At 47.9% G+C, this 16,336-nt stretch overlaps 1 protein-coding gene and 1 long non-coding RNA gene across 2 annotated transcripts in view; one reads left to right on the forward strand and one right to left on the reverse strand.

Moving 5' to 3' along the window:
- The window catches only part of DOCK2 (dedicator of cytokinesis 2), a 369,901-nt gene that overhangs the window by 68,704 nt on the left and 284,861 nt on the right, over window positions 1-16,336 (forward strand). Inside the window, exon 23 of the mRNA XM_033096340.1 lies at window positions 15,670-15,778. Within this exon, the coding sequence (XP_032952231.1) occupies window positions 15,670-15,778 (109 nt within the window). The remainder of the gene's footprint in view (window positions 1-15,669; window positions 15,779-16,336) is intronic.
- LOC117016735 (uncharacterized) lies at window positions 366-9,511 on the reverse strand. The gene is made up of 3 exons (XR_004421952.1): window positions 9,423-9,511; window positions 1,241-1,611; window positions 366-1,059 (listed from the first exon to the last, which is right to left on the reverse strand). It is a non-coding gene; the product is annotated as an uncharacterized LOC117016735 (long non-coding RNA).

Genomic DNA, 16,336 nt, shown 5'->3' on the forward strand with positions numbered 1-16,336 from the left:
GACACCCCCAGTCTGGCTCACTTCACCAGGGCCGGGCATCATTGCCCTTCGTCTGACTGCCCTGCGCTCCAGGTGATCTGACGCTCTCTGATGCATCTTCTGCCTTCTTATCCTGCATCTTGCTTTGTTCCGTCCTTCTCCTCCTCTCCCAGCCTCTACCTCCCCTGCCACCAGTTCGGTTTCTTCTTATGCAAATATTACCTGCCAGTTCATCCTCCAGGCGTTGAATGTGTGAGGCAGCAAGATTGTCTGAGTAAGGCTCACACGTGGCCAGTGCAGCCTGCAGTGGGAGGGGATACAGAAGCCTCCGCCTTTTTAAATAAATACGAATTGAACTTGAAGGTACTTGCCAGTGTGATATGTTTTTATTGTTCATCTATGTGTAAATATTAAAACGTAATCGTGTGTTAATGCTGAGCCTGGGCTGGAATGCCAGTCCCATTGCTATTGCTGTTTCTCCCGCACCTAATTTGTTTGCATGTTAATGCCATTTACTCCTATGTAAGCCTCTGTTTTCAGTTTTGAATATACTTTCACTTTTTGATGACAGTAATGGCTCAGTAAACTGCACAATTGCAGTTAATGGAATTATTTAATGATAACATTAAGTTGGCATCAGCTCAGGATGGAACAGTAAACTGTCGTCAAAGAGATATTGTTACTTCCTTTAATTTATTATGTATTTTATGACCGCTACAGTGCAGAGGGGGAGCTAGCAGCCTGTTTCTTACAAACACGTGAAGGTAGTTTTTAAACTGTTAAGTTGCTGTTATTAGAATATGAAATTGTGCATATTCGTATGCATGCACTTTTAAACAATCCTCTTTTCCCTTTGCATATGGAATTACTGATAAACTTTTATTGGGTACCTGTTATGTGCTAGCAATACCCTGTTATTGGGTGTTTGTTAAGTACCGGGAACTCCGGAATTCGTATCAGACTCCTCAAGCAGCCATGATCTAGTGAGCAAGACAAATGTACAGGCCAGCGATCAAATCCCAGGTCCCCAGAATAAGCGCTGATCAGCGGTATGATACAAAGCAGGCTTGCAAATGGTTCCTAGGAGGCAGACAGGTTTGAATGGCAAACTCCACCTCGGGAGGATTGGTAAATTCTTCTCCAAGGAGATGATGCTTTAAAGTAGGTAATTGAAAGATATTTAAGAAGCCTGCCCATGGGAGAAAAGAGAACCACGAATTCCAAGTACAGACGACCCCCAGCTTACGAGGGGTTGACTTACAATTGTTCCACCTTACAATGGCGCAAACGCGATGCGCGTCCATGAGAAACCATCCTGCACACTTCGAATTTCGATCTTTTCCTCTGCTGGCGGTAACGTTGTGTGACGCTGGGCAGTGTGGCAGCACACAGCTCCCGGCCAGCCATGCAATCCTGAGGGCAACAAGCGACCCTCCATGTGTGTTCACTGTGTTAGAGGACCCTGCCAGGCTGCAGGCTGCAGGCTGCCGTGCGTGTCCTGAGCACGTCTCAGGCAGGCTGGGTAGCGATGGTGTTCTGTCAGTTACGTGTAGGAAATGCGTTTTCACTGACAGTATTTTCAGCTTACGGTGGGTTTATCAGGACGCAACCCCATCCTAAGTCAAGGAGCATCTGTGGAGGGAATAGCATATGAAATGGAACTTCCAATTATTTCTGCCACTCCGCGGTACCACTTAATAAGCCTCTTCTCTGTGCTTGGCCGTGTATCACTTTTCACTCTGCCTCACCTAATGCTCATAACAACTCTGCAAAGTATAGGTATTATTAGGTTTGTTTTACAGAAGGAGAAATTGAGGCCCAGAGATGTGCAGAAAGTGATTCCAGGTCACACAGCTAGACGTGGGCAGGGAGGGGTCTGACCTCAGAGCCTGGATTCTGTGCTCTTCTGTGCTCACGGTGGAGAGCACATCTGCGGAGAAGAGTGGCCGGCGGGGAAGCTGTGGTTGTGGAGAGGGGATGATACATCTGAAGAGGTGGGCTGAAGCTAGACCATGACACGCTGTGAATGACGGGCCGAGGAGTTTGACCTCTCCTCTGTGCCCGGGATACTGGCATAGCCGCTGCCCTCCATCCTCACAGCAGAGTGAGTACCCCCGGGGGTGTATAAACCTGACCCACTGGGATCAGGTAGAAATATTAACATTTACTTTGTGGAGGGATTAAGAAGTACACGTGGGTAGTTACAACACAGTCACAGGGAGGTAAAGTACAGCACAGAGGATATAGTCAGTAATGTTCCCACAACTATGTCTGGGGCCAGGTGGGTACTAGACGAATCGGGGGGATCACTGCATATATTATATAAATGGCTGACCACTATGCCGTACACCTGAAACTAATATAAAATGATATTGAATGTCAACTGTGACTAAAAATATAATTAAAAAATACATTGTTTTGAAAATAAAAAAAAATTCTTCATTTTGTCCCAAGATAAATAAATTAAACTTTATAAACATTCGATTAGAATAAATAGTACATGGATACAATTTATAAATAAACAAGCATCTGCTGAGAATCATGCTCACAATTTTCTTTCGCACTGGATCAGTTCCGAAACCCCTACCCCTGGCAGTGGGGAGCCAGTGAAGTTCCAAAGCACAGGAGTGATGGGATTACGTTCATGTCTTAGAAAGAGGACTGCAGAAGTAAGGTTAGTATGTGGAACACGGTGTACAGCAGGGGAGGCCGGAGATCAATAATGAAGCTGCTGCAATAATCCAGGCCAGAGGGCTCGGACTGAGGTCGTCACCGTGGGGCTGCAGAAGAGGGAAGGGAAGAAGTTAGGGCTTCTAGGTGGCAGGAGTGCCAAGCCTAAGGAATGCAGGCGTGCGATTGAAGGAGAGGGCTGATCTGAGGCTGAACGTTGGGGCACGTTTGATCACGCGTTGCTCGTCACATGATGACTACAGGGGAGGAAGAGGTTTGGGGGAGAAGATGGTGTTTGATGGGGGACATGCTAAGTTTGAGGCACAGCCAGATGGAAATGTACAGCAGGCAGGTAGATAGAGATTTGGAGTTCCGGGGAATGCAAATGCAGATACAGTTTTGGTGGAAAGAGATCCAAAGAGGTATTTGAAGCTGTCATGCGGGAGACCCTGCTCGCTGCGCCATGTGTCATGCAGGGTGTCATGCGGGGTCTCTGGTCCCGCTCCCCACATAAGAACGCAGGACATGGTGAGGCCAAAAAGGAACACTCACGGAGCCATAGATAGGGGAGTCACACCACTATATTCTCGCTGGCGGCTGGGTTGGAGACACAGGAAGCAGGAGCCACACTATCCGCAACCTGCCGTCCTCTTGTCTCTGCCAACCAACCTCACTTGCTAGCTGCAGTCTGCTGTGCTAACTGCAATCCGCTCTTGCTAGCTCAGCTACCATCTTCTTGCTAGCCCCCATTTTCCTACTAGCATAACTACAGCAGTTATATTAGTGGCCAATGGCTTACTGGTTACAGCTGATGACCAACTAGCCACAGCTGATGGCCATCCAATCACAGTTGATGGCCATTTATTACCTGAGCCAGCACCTTTCCACATGAGGCCGAGAGCCTGGAAACTGCACTCCTGGCTCTGTCCCCAAAGAAGCCATAGCGCAAGGGGAGCAATACTATAAAATTTAGGATGAAACCCAGGGGATTATGTGTGGGGACAGAGTCCCAGAAAGCAGTTTCCAGGCTCTCGGCCTCACGTGGAAAGGTGCTGGCTGGGTTATTAGATGGCCATCAGCTGTAATCAGACGGCCATCCGCTGTGGCTGGGTGGCCATCAGCGGTTAGCGGTTAGCCATTAGCCACTGATATAACTGCCGTGGCTACACTGGGGTTGGTTGGTTGGCAGAGAAGTGGATGGCGGATTGTGCATCATGTGGATCCTGCTTCCTGTGTCTCCAACCCAGCCGCCAGCAAGAATATAGTGGTGTGACTCCCCTATATATGGCTCCGTGGGTGTTCCTTTTTGGCCTCACCATGTCCTGCGTTCTGGTGCGGGGAGCGGGACCTGAGACCCTGCATGACAGCATGTTGAAGGGATGGATGAGGAGGGAGTCCCAAGGAAGGAAGATTGGGACATAGGACAGGAAGCAGGAAGGGTTAGCAGTCCAGGAGCCAGGAAAGGGTGCATGTCAAGGAGGGAGTATATCTGCGGTATCAACTGCTACAGTGAGGTCATGGGGACTGAAAACTTATCAGAGGCAAGATATTTCACAATCAGGAGGTCTTCAGTGAATTCGCCAACCATTTTCCAGAGCTTAGCATCTTCCCTAATATCCAGTCAGGTGGGCGTCAGGAAGCAGAGGGATCAGGTGCAATTGATTTCTCACCATCCACGTGTGAATTAGGTGCATTGTGGGTTGTCCTTTGCCAGGTATAAGCCTAGACTTACTCCCTCTGCCGATCCTTCAGAGGCTGGGTACACTGTTTCCTATTTGGCGCCAATCGCATACTCCCCTCACTGAAAACTGTAGTACATTAGTCGTGTCTGTTTCTATTGTCCCCTTAAATGGCTTAATTTTGCAGGACAAGATAGTGCTGTAGATAGTTAAGGGAAAAGCCATGGAGGACACCAGCTAGTCATTCTTTCAGGTTGAAACCATAGACGATTTTCTTTGCTTGGTGACTCCTTGTTAGAAGTCTGGAATCTACCGTAGCTTGCTGCTGGAATCCTTGCCTTTGCGCCCAAATGGCTGTTGCTGTCAACGCTGCGGCTGACAGTTCCTCAAGATAATGACGAGAGTGGGAGATCGAGTTACTGAATAAATATGTAGTTTACGAAATGTGTTAGCAAATCCCCTGTAACTCAGTAGGCACATGCCGGGGAGTAAAGGGTGCAGTTTGCTGAGGGGTGAAATTCACCATGTTAACATAACTGTGAGGGCCGGGCTGAGTCAGGATGTCTGGCTGTACTTCCAGATCCACCTCACATGCACTTCAGACAGGCATCCCCACCGAAGGCGAAGGCGGGCTTGTTTCCTGAGTAGGAAAGCGTGCTCCGCTCAGGTGTTGGGTTTGCTGCTTATCGTATCTCTGGGTGGATGGAAGATTAAAAAGGACCCAGTTGTGAGGTGCCCATGTGATGACTCAGGGCCTTTTCCATTGTGATAAATGTTAGAATGTGGCCTCTCCTACCCCAAAATGCCAGCACAGCGTGGAGAGGGCCCTGCACTGACTGGCAGGGGAGCCTGTGTCTGCAAAACACACTGCACGCCCGGCTCCTCTGCACCTGGGATTTTGCCATTTCCCCTCATTTTGGAAGGCATCCACGGGGGAAGCAGGAATGTGCGCCTTGTAACTAATTGACAGGTTGTTTCAGGGCCTGGAAGTCTTAAGATGGTAAACAGCTTTTCTGTACATGGGTGTCTCTCAACTTTTTAGAATTGCCCTTAGCGCCTGCAACTTCTAAAAGTTGTATTTAAAACTCAGTATGTGTCGTTTCTTCCATTCACACATTGCCTGGTCCATGCACACCGGGCCCTAAGGCGTAGGTCCTCTTTGTACCCCTTGAGTTGATAATGCACGTGTCTATCTAGTTGAAATGTGTGTCTAGTGCTAGCAGTTTGGTTTGCATTAACAATCCAGTGTTCATCCCACACATATTTATTGGTGTTCCTTCTCGGCCTCACCACATTCTGTGTCCACCCGCCGAGAGTGGGACCAGAGACCCTGCATTACAACAGTGCGTTGGACAAACTCAGGCCTGGTCTTCGTGGGACTTGTAATTTAGCTGGGAGGGAGTCATTAAGCAGATGGTCATGTGGGTGCATGTGAATTCAAGGGGAGGCATGTGAGAGGTGCCCTGAGAGCATGTAATGAGGAGATCACATCTCATCGTGGCGTCAGGGAGGAGTCCTGGCGGAAGTGCCATCTAAGCTGTGACCTGAATGATGAGTGGGACATGGCAGGTGGAGGGTGTGATTGATGAAGATACTGCTGGAAGGAGGTCCCCAACATAGCAGGGAGCTTGGCTCAGCTGAGCTGTGCGAAGGCCCAGGTGGCGGGAATTCAGTGACGGAAGGACACAGTAGCAGGAGATTGTCTGGAGGGGTAGGAAGGGGCAGATCTCAGAGACCTTTGAAGGTCAGGCCATGGCATCTGGACATTATCCTGAGGGAAATGGGGAGCTGTGAAAGGGTTTTGAAAAGGAGAATGATACGATCACTTCTGCGTTTTGAAACAGTCCCTCTGCTCATTGTAGAAAACGGATTGAAAGGGGGTAAGAGGGAAGGAAGGGACGTGGACTCAGAAACCCCTACAGGTGAGAGGGGAGGGGATGTGGACGAAGGTGGTGCTGATGAAGATGGAGGATGGTGATGGCTTCGGTAGCTACAGTTAACAGTGCTGTATTTATTGTATGTTTGAGGGTTGCTAGGAGAGTAGATCTTAAATGTTCTCACCACACACGCACACACACAACCGTAATTATGTGAGGTGACGGATATGCTAACTCACCTGATTGTGGTGATCATTTTGGAATATATACATGGATCAGAGCATCATGCCTGCCTTAAACTTACACAATGTTACATGTGTCAATCATAGCTCAAAACCGGAGAAACATGCAGCTGGGAGGTGGAGTTAATGGGACTCGATGACTGAAGGACATGTAGGCTCTTCAGGATTTACCTCCGCCTGCCCCAGTCTCTGACTTGGGTGCTGATGGGGCCACGTGCCTCCCTGGGTAACTCTGCAGGGTGAGCAGGCGTGGTGTCCTTGGATAACCCACACGCCCATTCTGACTCGGACAATAGAAGCCAGGTACGAATCCTGAAAGTTCCCTCAATGGTAAAGCGGTCGACTTAGAAATGAAGGAGCCAGCGCCCAGAGTGAAGTGACCTGCTCAAGGTCACAGCACTCTGCTGGAGTCTACTTTAAAATTCAGTTCTGGGGATGCAGACCCCTGCTCTCTCTGCCACACTGCCCTCTACTGGCAGCTCGTCTGCCCTGAGCCATCCTCCTCCTCAAATGAGGTCTCCAGTAATGCCAACCTTGGCATGTTTGAACTCGACACTTCCTCGGGTGTTCCCAGATTTCAAAACAAAGCGTTTTACTGTACGTGTATTTTAAAAACCTGCACCGTTAGTAAGGAAAATGTTAAAAATTCTGTTTAACTCCACACACCAAATGTCAAGGCTCTCAGTGGAACAGAGCAGGAAGCCTGGGGTTAATTATCCTTCTCCGGAAGCCACAAGCTGAAAGGACAAAGTTCAGGTGCTCTTGGCTTGACCACCCTTTAGAGTAATAATAACTTGACATTTCTTAGGCAATTGTCTCTCTAGCAAGAGTCTCTGCCAGGAACCAGGAGGTGGGTGAAAAATTAGCATCTCAATTCTGTAATTGTAGAGGAAAAACTGCCTCTAGTTGGATGACCTTGAGCTAGATCCCCTGCCTCCAGCCCCAGTTCCCACAGTGAGAAAGAGAAAATTCAGGAAGGACTTTGAGGGAAAAGGATTGTTCTAGAAAAGAGCTGGAGGACAAGAAACATTTACCCCAAGGAAAGAGTCGATGTCTATTTTCTAAGTTATAATATTTACTTGTTTAAAAATCAGAATATAATGTAAAAATGTATAAGGGGATTGTTGACATCCACAATCATTTTTTCTAAGAAGCAATGCACAGATTTCCAGATTTTACTAGGGGGGTGTGTGTGTGTGTGTGTGTGTGTGTGTGTGTGTGTAATCATGTTGCCACTTATTTTATTCTGTTGTCACTTAAGATATCAGGGAGACACTTCCCAAGTGATTAAAAAACTAAAGGAAGAAATGGTAAGAGAAGCAGTGAAAACCTAATTTCTTCTTAGTACCCACACTTTTAGATCAACTGCACCTGAAGAGAAAGAGCTGGAAGGACTCTACTGACCATTAGTTTCTCTTTCAATCAGATGATGCAATCCATATTATTCTCTGTATCTTGGAACCATAGAAGTGTATGCGTGAGTGAGTGAGTGTGTATTCCTATATTTAGCAATGTTGTTTTGGGAACACTAAATTTCTAATTATATTGAGGGGAAAAAAACCCTGAATACCATTTTTCATGCTAATGGGGAAATTTACTTAAGTGCAGAATTATGCAACTTAGTTCTTGCCAAATTATATAAAGGCTGCAGCTCCTCTCAGTAGAATGAAAGATGGCACAGGGCACACGTCATACTCTATCCATAACTGAGAGTTCTTTTCAAGGCTTTTGCCTGCATCTTATTACCTACTTACTATTAATTTATTACACAGAGTTGCCATATTTTAAAAGTAAAGTGAATGTTTTAGATGGATTGTTTTTCTTTCGTTTCTTCCATATTGTTAACGTCTATTTTTTTTTAACTTCTAATTTTTTTATTTAGGCTGTTTACACTTCCACCTGAGGCAGTTCTTCTTCAGTGATTGCATTAATTTTTTTGTGTTCATTCTAGACATTTTCCAAAACGGGATCCTCACATGTTGAGTTTGTCTTTTTCTCTGTTATCTACAAATCATCCTTCCCTGGGGTGACTTACAGGAAGAAGATATTTAGTGTAACTTCTTTGTACTTCGCCCTAAGGGATGATCTTTCCTCAAATGTCAGAATCTGGAAAAGTAACAGCTCAAGTAGAAATCATTTTGTCGTTTAAGGATTGGCCCCAGGTGAGCCCTGCGGATTGGCTGTTGGTGGCATTCATTTTGGTGAAATCTGCATGGAGTTCTCTCCTCCACCAGGGCAACTTCACAATTCACCTTGGCAACACTGTCGTTGTCCTAGCCCGTCCTTACATAGTCCCTTTCTGATATATTTTACTTTTTCTCCTCTAACAGAATAATGCTTTTTCACATTTCAACTTTGTTGCCCTTCAAGAGAGAATTTCTTTAGCCACTGTTGAGCTGGACAGCTCACTCCAGGCTCATTGCACCAAAATCCCATGCGTTAATCTGCAGTGTCTGGTTCCTTTCAGGTACATAGTCCTTGGTAGTAGGGGACGGGGGAGGATGCTGATTGTGGCCATGCAGGGAAGAGGTGAATTCAAAAGGAGACTCGCCCAAAAGGCCTTTGCCAGCCCAGTTGCTTTGACTTAAACATGTCTGCCAAGGGCACCAAAGGGTTTCTTTCTGTAAGTAGTATCAGCAAATGCAAAGATGATTTCAGACAGATTCAGCTCCCTGTTTGGCTGTAATTGTTTTTCATCCCAGGTTGTGGGGGAAGGGGTGGAGAAAAAGAGAGAGAGAGAGAGAGAGAGAGAGAGAGAGAGAGAGAGAGAGAGAGATATTTTGATTGATTGATTGATTCTGGTCAGTAATTACTCTTATGAAACCACCGATGGCTTATGGTTCTTTTTGTAAAGTCACTAATTTCACCTACTCTAATATAGCGAATCACTGGCTCGGGTGGAAACACCAGCCAAGTCACCTTGAATTTAGAGCTTGAACAGAAAAAGTTGAGAGCCAGTCATTTAGCTTCCTTACCAGTCCCGGATCGTCATCCCCTGGTCAAATAATGCTTTCCTGCCCACGCCGACTTGTTCCAGTTGTCGGCAATCGGCTCTTACTTTGCTCTATTCCCCGGAGGCAGTAATGTCTAGTGGTTAAAGGAGTGAACTTTGGAGCCAGACACTCTTGGGCTCAAGTTCTGCCCCTGCCGTTTACTCGTTGGTGACACGTTCAGCTGGCATAGTGCCCGGTGCATAGCGAATGCTAGAAGTCACAGTTGTTAGTAGCAGCAAGGTAACGATCCCCAAGTCTGCATAGCTGACGATGGCTACGCCATGACTGAGATCTTGTCTGGGTCCTGTTAGAATTAGCTGAAGTGCTGAGTTCTGGATTCCTGAAACAGTTCTGTGCAGCCACCTGAAAGGGGCTGAGGTTCCTTCATGTCTTAATTTACCGTTTGTTGACACATTTGTTTGTAACTCCCTTTTGGTGTTAATAACGTGGGGCTGTTATGACAAAGGTGGCCTGGATTTCTGCCTGCACGGAGGTTCTACACTAGTGGAGAAGACAGGCAAGTCAGTGGTGATGAGGGAGCGGGAAGCCCCCACACAGGGAGGGCTCAGTTGCCGGGACAGTCTGCGTTCATTCCATACACTGTGCAGAGCATGGCATTCACTGCAGGAAAGTCACTGAATGACCGGTCACCCTCCCGCAGAACTCCTCCAGTGCCTAACGTCATGTCTGGGGTGGTGGCGGGGAGCGGGGAGCACAAAAGTATCCTGACTGGTGTAGCAAAGTAACAGGACTGTGTGGCCTGACATCATGGAGTCATTTTGCTGGGTTCCGTATAAGATCGTGGAGACACTTAAAACAGATTTTATTGTAAAAACCATCCCGTTCGTCTGGTCTTGTTCCCAGGCACTTATGAAATGAGTCAGGTCTGTGTCTGGCCAAGAACATATTTAGGCGAAGATGGGACTGGGTGTGGGAGACGGAGGAAAGCTGGGGTCCGGGGCTCATCCTGAGGGTATCAGCGGGACTGCTAGGGTGGAAGGAAGGAGCTGGCGAGGACAGGCTGTGGTGGCGGCCTGGGCGGGGGTGGCTGAGGGCAGAGGTGCCACCAGGTCGGTGGTCGGTGTCAGCGAGCCCCTTGACCCCGCCTCTGTGCTTCCATCCCTTTCTTCATTCTTCTCTAAACATTCTTCTTCTTTTCCCTTATGCACAATGCAGATCATTGCCTCTGCCAGAGGAGCTCATCCACAAGGAGACTTTAGCAGAGTGTCTACTACCCAGGAAATGCTAGATAGTAATAGTAACATTTCCTTATTCAGTTTTTCTCACCATAGAGCGGGGGTGGGGACGCTGACTACGACTTTGCCGGGAAGAGGTGAATCAGGGAGGGACCGTCTCATTCATGAACTTTTCCAGGCCAATTGCTTTGACATGATGTATGTGTTGGCTTATCTCATGATTTCTCTGGGGATAAGGACTGACTCTTACTCACATTTGTTTCCATTGCAGTGCCTGGCACACAGTAGGTGCTCCATAAATGGTACAGTATTATTTTTATGAAGATGTTGATTTCTTTCTCCTTAATGCTTAGGAGGCAAAAACGACTAGCTCCGGAAGAAAAATATAATACTATGTGACAATAGCTAACGTTTATTGAGTATTTACTATGTGTGAGGCACGTGCTAATCACTTGACATGCATGATTGTAAGGCCACCTTATGGGGTGCCGTTTTAGTAATGAAAAAACTGAGCCTTAGAGAGATTAAGAAATTTCGCCAAGGTCACCCAACTAATATGTGGCAGAGCAGGGCTGGAAGCTGCACAGTCTTACCTAAATTTCTATGTTGCCTCAAAGAAGCGGGGAAGAAACCACAAGGATGCCTGTGAACTGGGCTCAAAGGGGCTGGCAGTGGCTGAGGCACAGACAATGAAATGGGCGGGTGCTAGGAAACCCTCCTGCCGTGGATTCTAAAGTACACCTTCCTGCTGGCTTTCTAAGGCCCAGGAACCCTACTTTAGATTCTGCTCCCTGGGGCTGCTGCCTGGCCTGAGGTTGCCATCTCTGTTTTGGGCCGAGGCTTTCCATACCTGCACTCAAGAGGTGGTGCAAAGCATTGCACACTCCATCTGGGGCCCCATTTCCATTTGCTGAGTGCTCAGCTGTGCACAGTGTGTCCTTAATGAATCGCAAGCAAGCACAGCATTGCAAATGTATCCAAGCCCTGGGAGCTGGAACGCTCACGGCTGTCGGACTCGCACGTCCCAGGACAGTGCCTTGCAGGTGATTGCAGTTCTCTGGTGGCCAGGGACTTCTGGCACTGCGGTCATCCGTTCCCTGACAGAATCAGGTTTCTGAAGCGCCTTCCTAGGCATTCTGAAGCCAGAACAAATGTTTCCCTTCCAAAGTGATAACAGAGATCAAGTGCTAAAAAAAGGCCCTTGAAACGACATCTGCTATACCCTTGACGTCAAGGCCACTTTGAAAGCCTTGTAGATACATGGGACATTGTTTCTCTTTCTGCTTCAAGCTTCTCAGGGGAGGTCTCACAGTGCTGAATGGTCCGCCGTCACCAGTTTATTTCTTCCATATCACCTCATGTGTTTTTTTTTTTCTTAGTCATTCCTTCCTCAAAATATTCCTTTTGTCTGTGTGCACCCAGATCAGTGTTTGCCGATGTGATCACTTCTGAGCTCAGGAATCAACACCCATAAGTAGAGCCGATACTTCTGGAACACTTACTAACTGCCAGCTACAATATTAAACACTTAAAGGCGTTACCTCTTTCATCTTTTCACGTTAAAAGAACCCTCTGAGTGAGCATTATGTCTCCATTCTATCAATAAGGAAGGCAAGATTCAGAGACGTAATTTATCTGAGGCCACACAGCCAGTATATGGAGGAGTCTGGCTGGATAGCAAAGCCCTTTACACTAAACAGCTTTTGTTTCCTTTCTTCTTCCCAACTGTAGTCATCTCCTCCAACTCTTCCTCTTCTTCCCACCAAGTAAAACCATAGGCTTAAAAATTAGCGCCCACGCCCACGATTGATAAGACTGCAACAAGTTTGCCTAATTATGTAGCCAGTGTAAAATGCAAGGCATTTCCCCACAATTGCTTTTTTATCCTTTGAGAAACTGAGGCAGCTACGGGATGTATTTCCTTCCCTGGCCCAGAGTGTGGTGTTAGGCGCTTACTTGTGACATGAGTGACAGGGAGCAGCTCAGGTCCCCACTGAGGCGGGTGCCCCAGTCGTGTCCTCCTGAGAGCTGTGTCATCTGCCCTCCCCGTTAGATTCTCAGAGCCCAGAGGAGAAGAGTGCTGAGATCTGGTTCCAGCCATACCCCTGGGACAGTCGGTGACCTAGAGCAAATCACATGTCTTGCTGGTAGAAATTAAATTCAGTTTCCTACAAGGTGTCAAGTTGAGTAGAAGACCTTGCCTTGAGCTTACAGCTTAGAAGTCTGTCTTCCTTCCCACCTCTGTCAAATCACATTTATAAGATGGCAGTGAAGCCAAGTCACTGACCCCCCTTGGGCCCTCAGTTTCTCCGTCTGTGCAATGGGAAGCATGCACTAGGTGCTCACTGCCCCCCCCCCCCCACAGCTCTTGATTCAGAACCCCAGGGAGCTACAGGAAGTTCGTCCACCCTACAGAGCTCTGACGAGAAGGGGGATGGTGGCAAGGCATCCAACCAGGGCTAGTCGAAGCCAAAACGGGAGTTTATTGGAAGGATATTTGTGCAGCTCCGAAAATCCAAAAAGAGTTAAATAACCAGACATAGAAAGGTCTGGAACTGGGGTAGTCTCAGGGATCCCTTCAGCAGGAGTTCACAAACATTCGCTCTGAAGCACTGCCATTAAGACAACTCCTGACAAAGCCCATTTTTATGTTTCTATGTTAAAAAATACCAATTCCAGAGAGAGAGCTGCATGGAACTATTCAGTTATGGGAGGTGGGGGTGGGGGTGGGTATGTTCACCCCGCAGGAGAAGCTGCTGGAGGCCGTTCCTGTGGGGAGCACAGATGGTTTCCAAGGAGAGGACCTGGCCCCCCACCCCACACATGCACACACGCGGGCATGAAAGTCACAAATAAGTGTACCTCACAAAGAAAGTCCGTAGGCATGTAAATAAGGACCAGTCCACCGTGGGCAGCCACGTCTGGGTGGTAAGTGTGGGTGGGAGACACCATAGACCAGTCGCGGGGATTACGGTATTGTTTGCTAGAGGTTTTCAGGTGGCTGAGACGAGGGAAAGCCTAATGGATTTCAAGGGAAGAGGCTTGAGGGCTGGACCTCCCTGAGCTTGGCTTTGGGCACAAAGGAAAGCTCACAGCCTGTCTCATGGGGAAGCACCACCCCTTTGAACTAGGGTCCTCCCTTCCTCCCTGCCAGACTGTCGCATCTTTTCCTCTTTGATGGCATTTGGGCAAGTTCCAACCTCTTGAGAGTTTTCTGTGTCCTTGTCTGTGAAGTGCAAATGGCAGCAAAAGTAATTCTACTCCTTAGCAACAGCAAGACAACAGCAAGACAACAGCTTCCATGTACTGGGCCAGGCATGTGCCGAGCCCTTGGCCTGAGAACCGGTCTCACAGGCCTTGGACCCAGGGCAGCTGTCCCCTCATTTTGCAGGTGAGAAGCCCAGGCTGATGGGAATTAAGAGAGTCACTAAAGCGTGGAGCAAAGTGGTGTACAAACTGAGTGATAGCCAGGCTGGAATTCTGACTCTCACATGTACCGATCTGGAGTCCTTGGGCAGGTTGCTGGAGCTTTGTCAGTCTGTAAACTGGGGCAACGATAGGGTCCACCTCATTGTGTGTCTATATCAACAGACAGTGTCGGGCAGAGTAATGGCCCATGGTGTTTGCTGTTACTAATAAGGGCTTGTTAGCATAGGGCAGAGTGGATGGAGATTGGAGCCTGGAGCTGATTACTCTGCGACATATACTCCATGGCAGGCAGCTGTGCCAGCACGGCCAGAAGGTTCAGAAGTGAGCAGTGTAGGAAAGGGGAGTGGAAACGGCGGGAGGAGAGGGAGAGCAGCTGCTTCAGGACTCCTGGGTCCTCGCACAGCCTCGTCTCCGTGGCCTTGAGCTAGACCCCCAGAAAGTCAGCAGCAGTCGCTGGGTCCCTGTAATGGATGGGACATTCAGCATTGGCTTCCCCTTAGGAGGATTTTAGGAGGGCTAGTTAGGAAAAGGAAGAGAAAGACAGAGTGACTGAAGACAGAGAGAGAGAGAGAAGCAGAGGTAAACACAGAGCCCCATGAGAGACGGAAGGTGAGTAACGTTCAGAAGAGGATAAACACAGAAACACACCCACAGAGAAAAAGTAGAAGAGAAGCAGAAAACAGAGGAGCCAGGGAATGGGTGCGGATTGAACGGAGACGCTCTCTGTAAGCTGGACTGCCCGTCCTGTGGCTGACGGAGCAAACAAACCTGCTAAGCGTGTCAGAGCTTTATCTGAGGAAGCACCTTTCCCACAGCTGCAGCCCAGTGGTGGTCACTGTGCAGGGCCGTGACAGGAGTCTCACTTTATCTGAAGGAGGGACAGAAGCGATCTTCCTGAATTTCGCTCAGGATGCCACAGACTAGTCTGCGGATATTTCACGGTTGGGATAAAGGCTTGTTTGGAGAGGGCTTGGGCTGTTTATATATGAGGGAGGGTTTCTAAGAGAAGTCACAGGTGTGTATCAGCACAGGTCTGTAAGGCTATCTGTGTATATCTTCTACAGTCACAACACAGGGCCTTTACAATCAGAGGAACGAAAAGTTTCCACAAGGTAATAAGCATGCTCCTGAAAGGACAGGGCAGTTAAAGCCAGTCCCCTGACGTGGAACCAGCATGTCCCTGTTTATCTGACCAGCAGGCCATGGCGAGTGGAACGGCTGTGTATTTGGAAATATTTCTCCTTGATGTTTGCACCATACTTTGAAAATCAGACAACCACAGTCTCCCCTCTGATTCTTAAAGAAGGGTGAAATTATCAATGTCCTCTTGGCTCGGAAAAGTTTTATTCCTTTGAGGTTCTTCGGGGTTTAATAAAAAAGATGGTGGGGGCGGATTTATTATGTGAGTCGGTGCGGGCGTTTCTGTTCGGTGAGGTAGAGCTAGGTTTTCCCCAGCGTGAATTATGCATGTGCAGCGACTGCTGAATCAACCCTCCTCTCCTTCAGTCCCCATCTCCCACACCTGTCTCTTTTCAATTCCTGCGCACACATTCAAAGGTATTGCCTGTTGGCTTGAGAAATGACCCAGATGTATCTTTTTTCAGGCTTTACGAAGGCAAAGAACAGATGGAGTTTGAAGAATCCATGAGACGGCTCTTTGAATCCATCAACAACCTGATGAAAAGTCAATATAAAACCACCATCCTTTTGCAGGTTGGTTTACACTACAAAAATAATCTGTCTTTCCCTCGGTCATTCGATAAACAACAGCATGGTGACATAATGTCTCCTTTTGCTTGGACACGCAGTCCTGTGCTAATTGAAGGTCAGGGAAGGCCACGTGGTGTAAGGATCCCGCAGACCCAGGGCTCCTTCAGGCATGAGAAAGCATATGTATTGTTTGTTTCCCATGAAGATAGCAGTACCTCTTAAAATAGCGCTGAAGCTTTTGCTACCTGGAAGGAAGTAGGTCAAACCCGATCCACTTCTAATGGTCAGAGCAGTGAAGGTGGCAGTCTCCGAAAATCATCCCCTTTCTGTCCTCAGTCTCCCAAACTCAGATCACCCTTTGAATGAAGAGGCTCTTTCAAGAGACCTCATAACCACACACGTGTCGGGGGGAAGGAACGAAATGACAGAGGGGGACAGAAGGTAGGGGGAGAAAGGAGAGAAGGGAAGCAGGAAAGCAAAGATGAGCCAGTGGGCATCTGCAGTACTGAGGGACCCTGGTCACCAAGAGTGCTCTTTGCCATCCGTATGACCTTGGTCACC

Source organism: Rhinolophus ferrumequinum, chromosome 24 (genome assembly GCF_004115265.2).
Source record: "Rhinolophus ferrumequinum isolate MPI-CBG mRhiFer1 chromosome 24, mRhiFer1_v1.p, whole genome shotgun sequence".
Lineage (NCBI taxonomy): Eukaryota > Metazoa > Chordata > Mammalia > Chiroptera > Rhinolophidae > Rhinolophus > Rhinolophus ferrumequinum.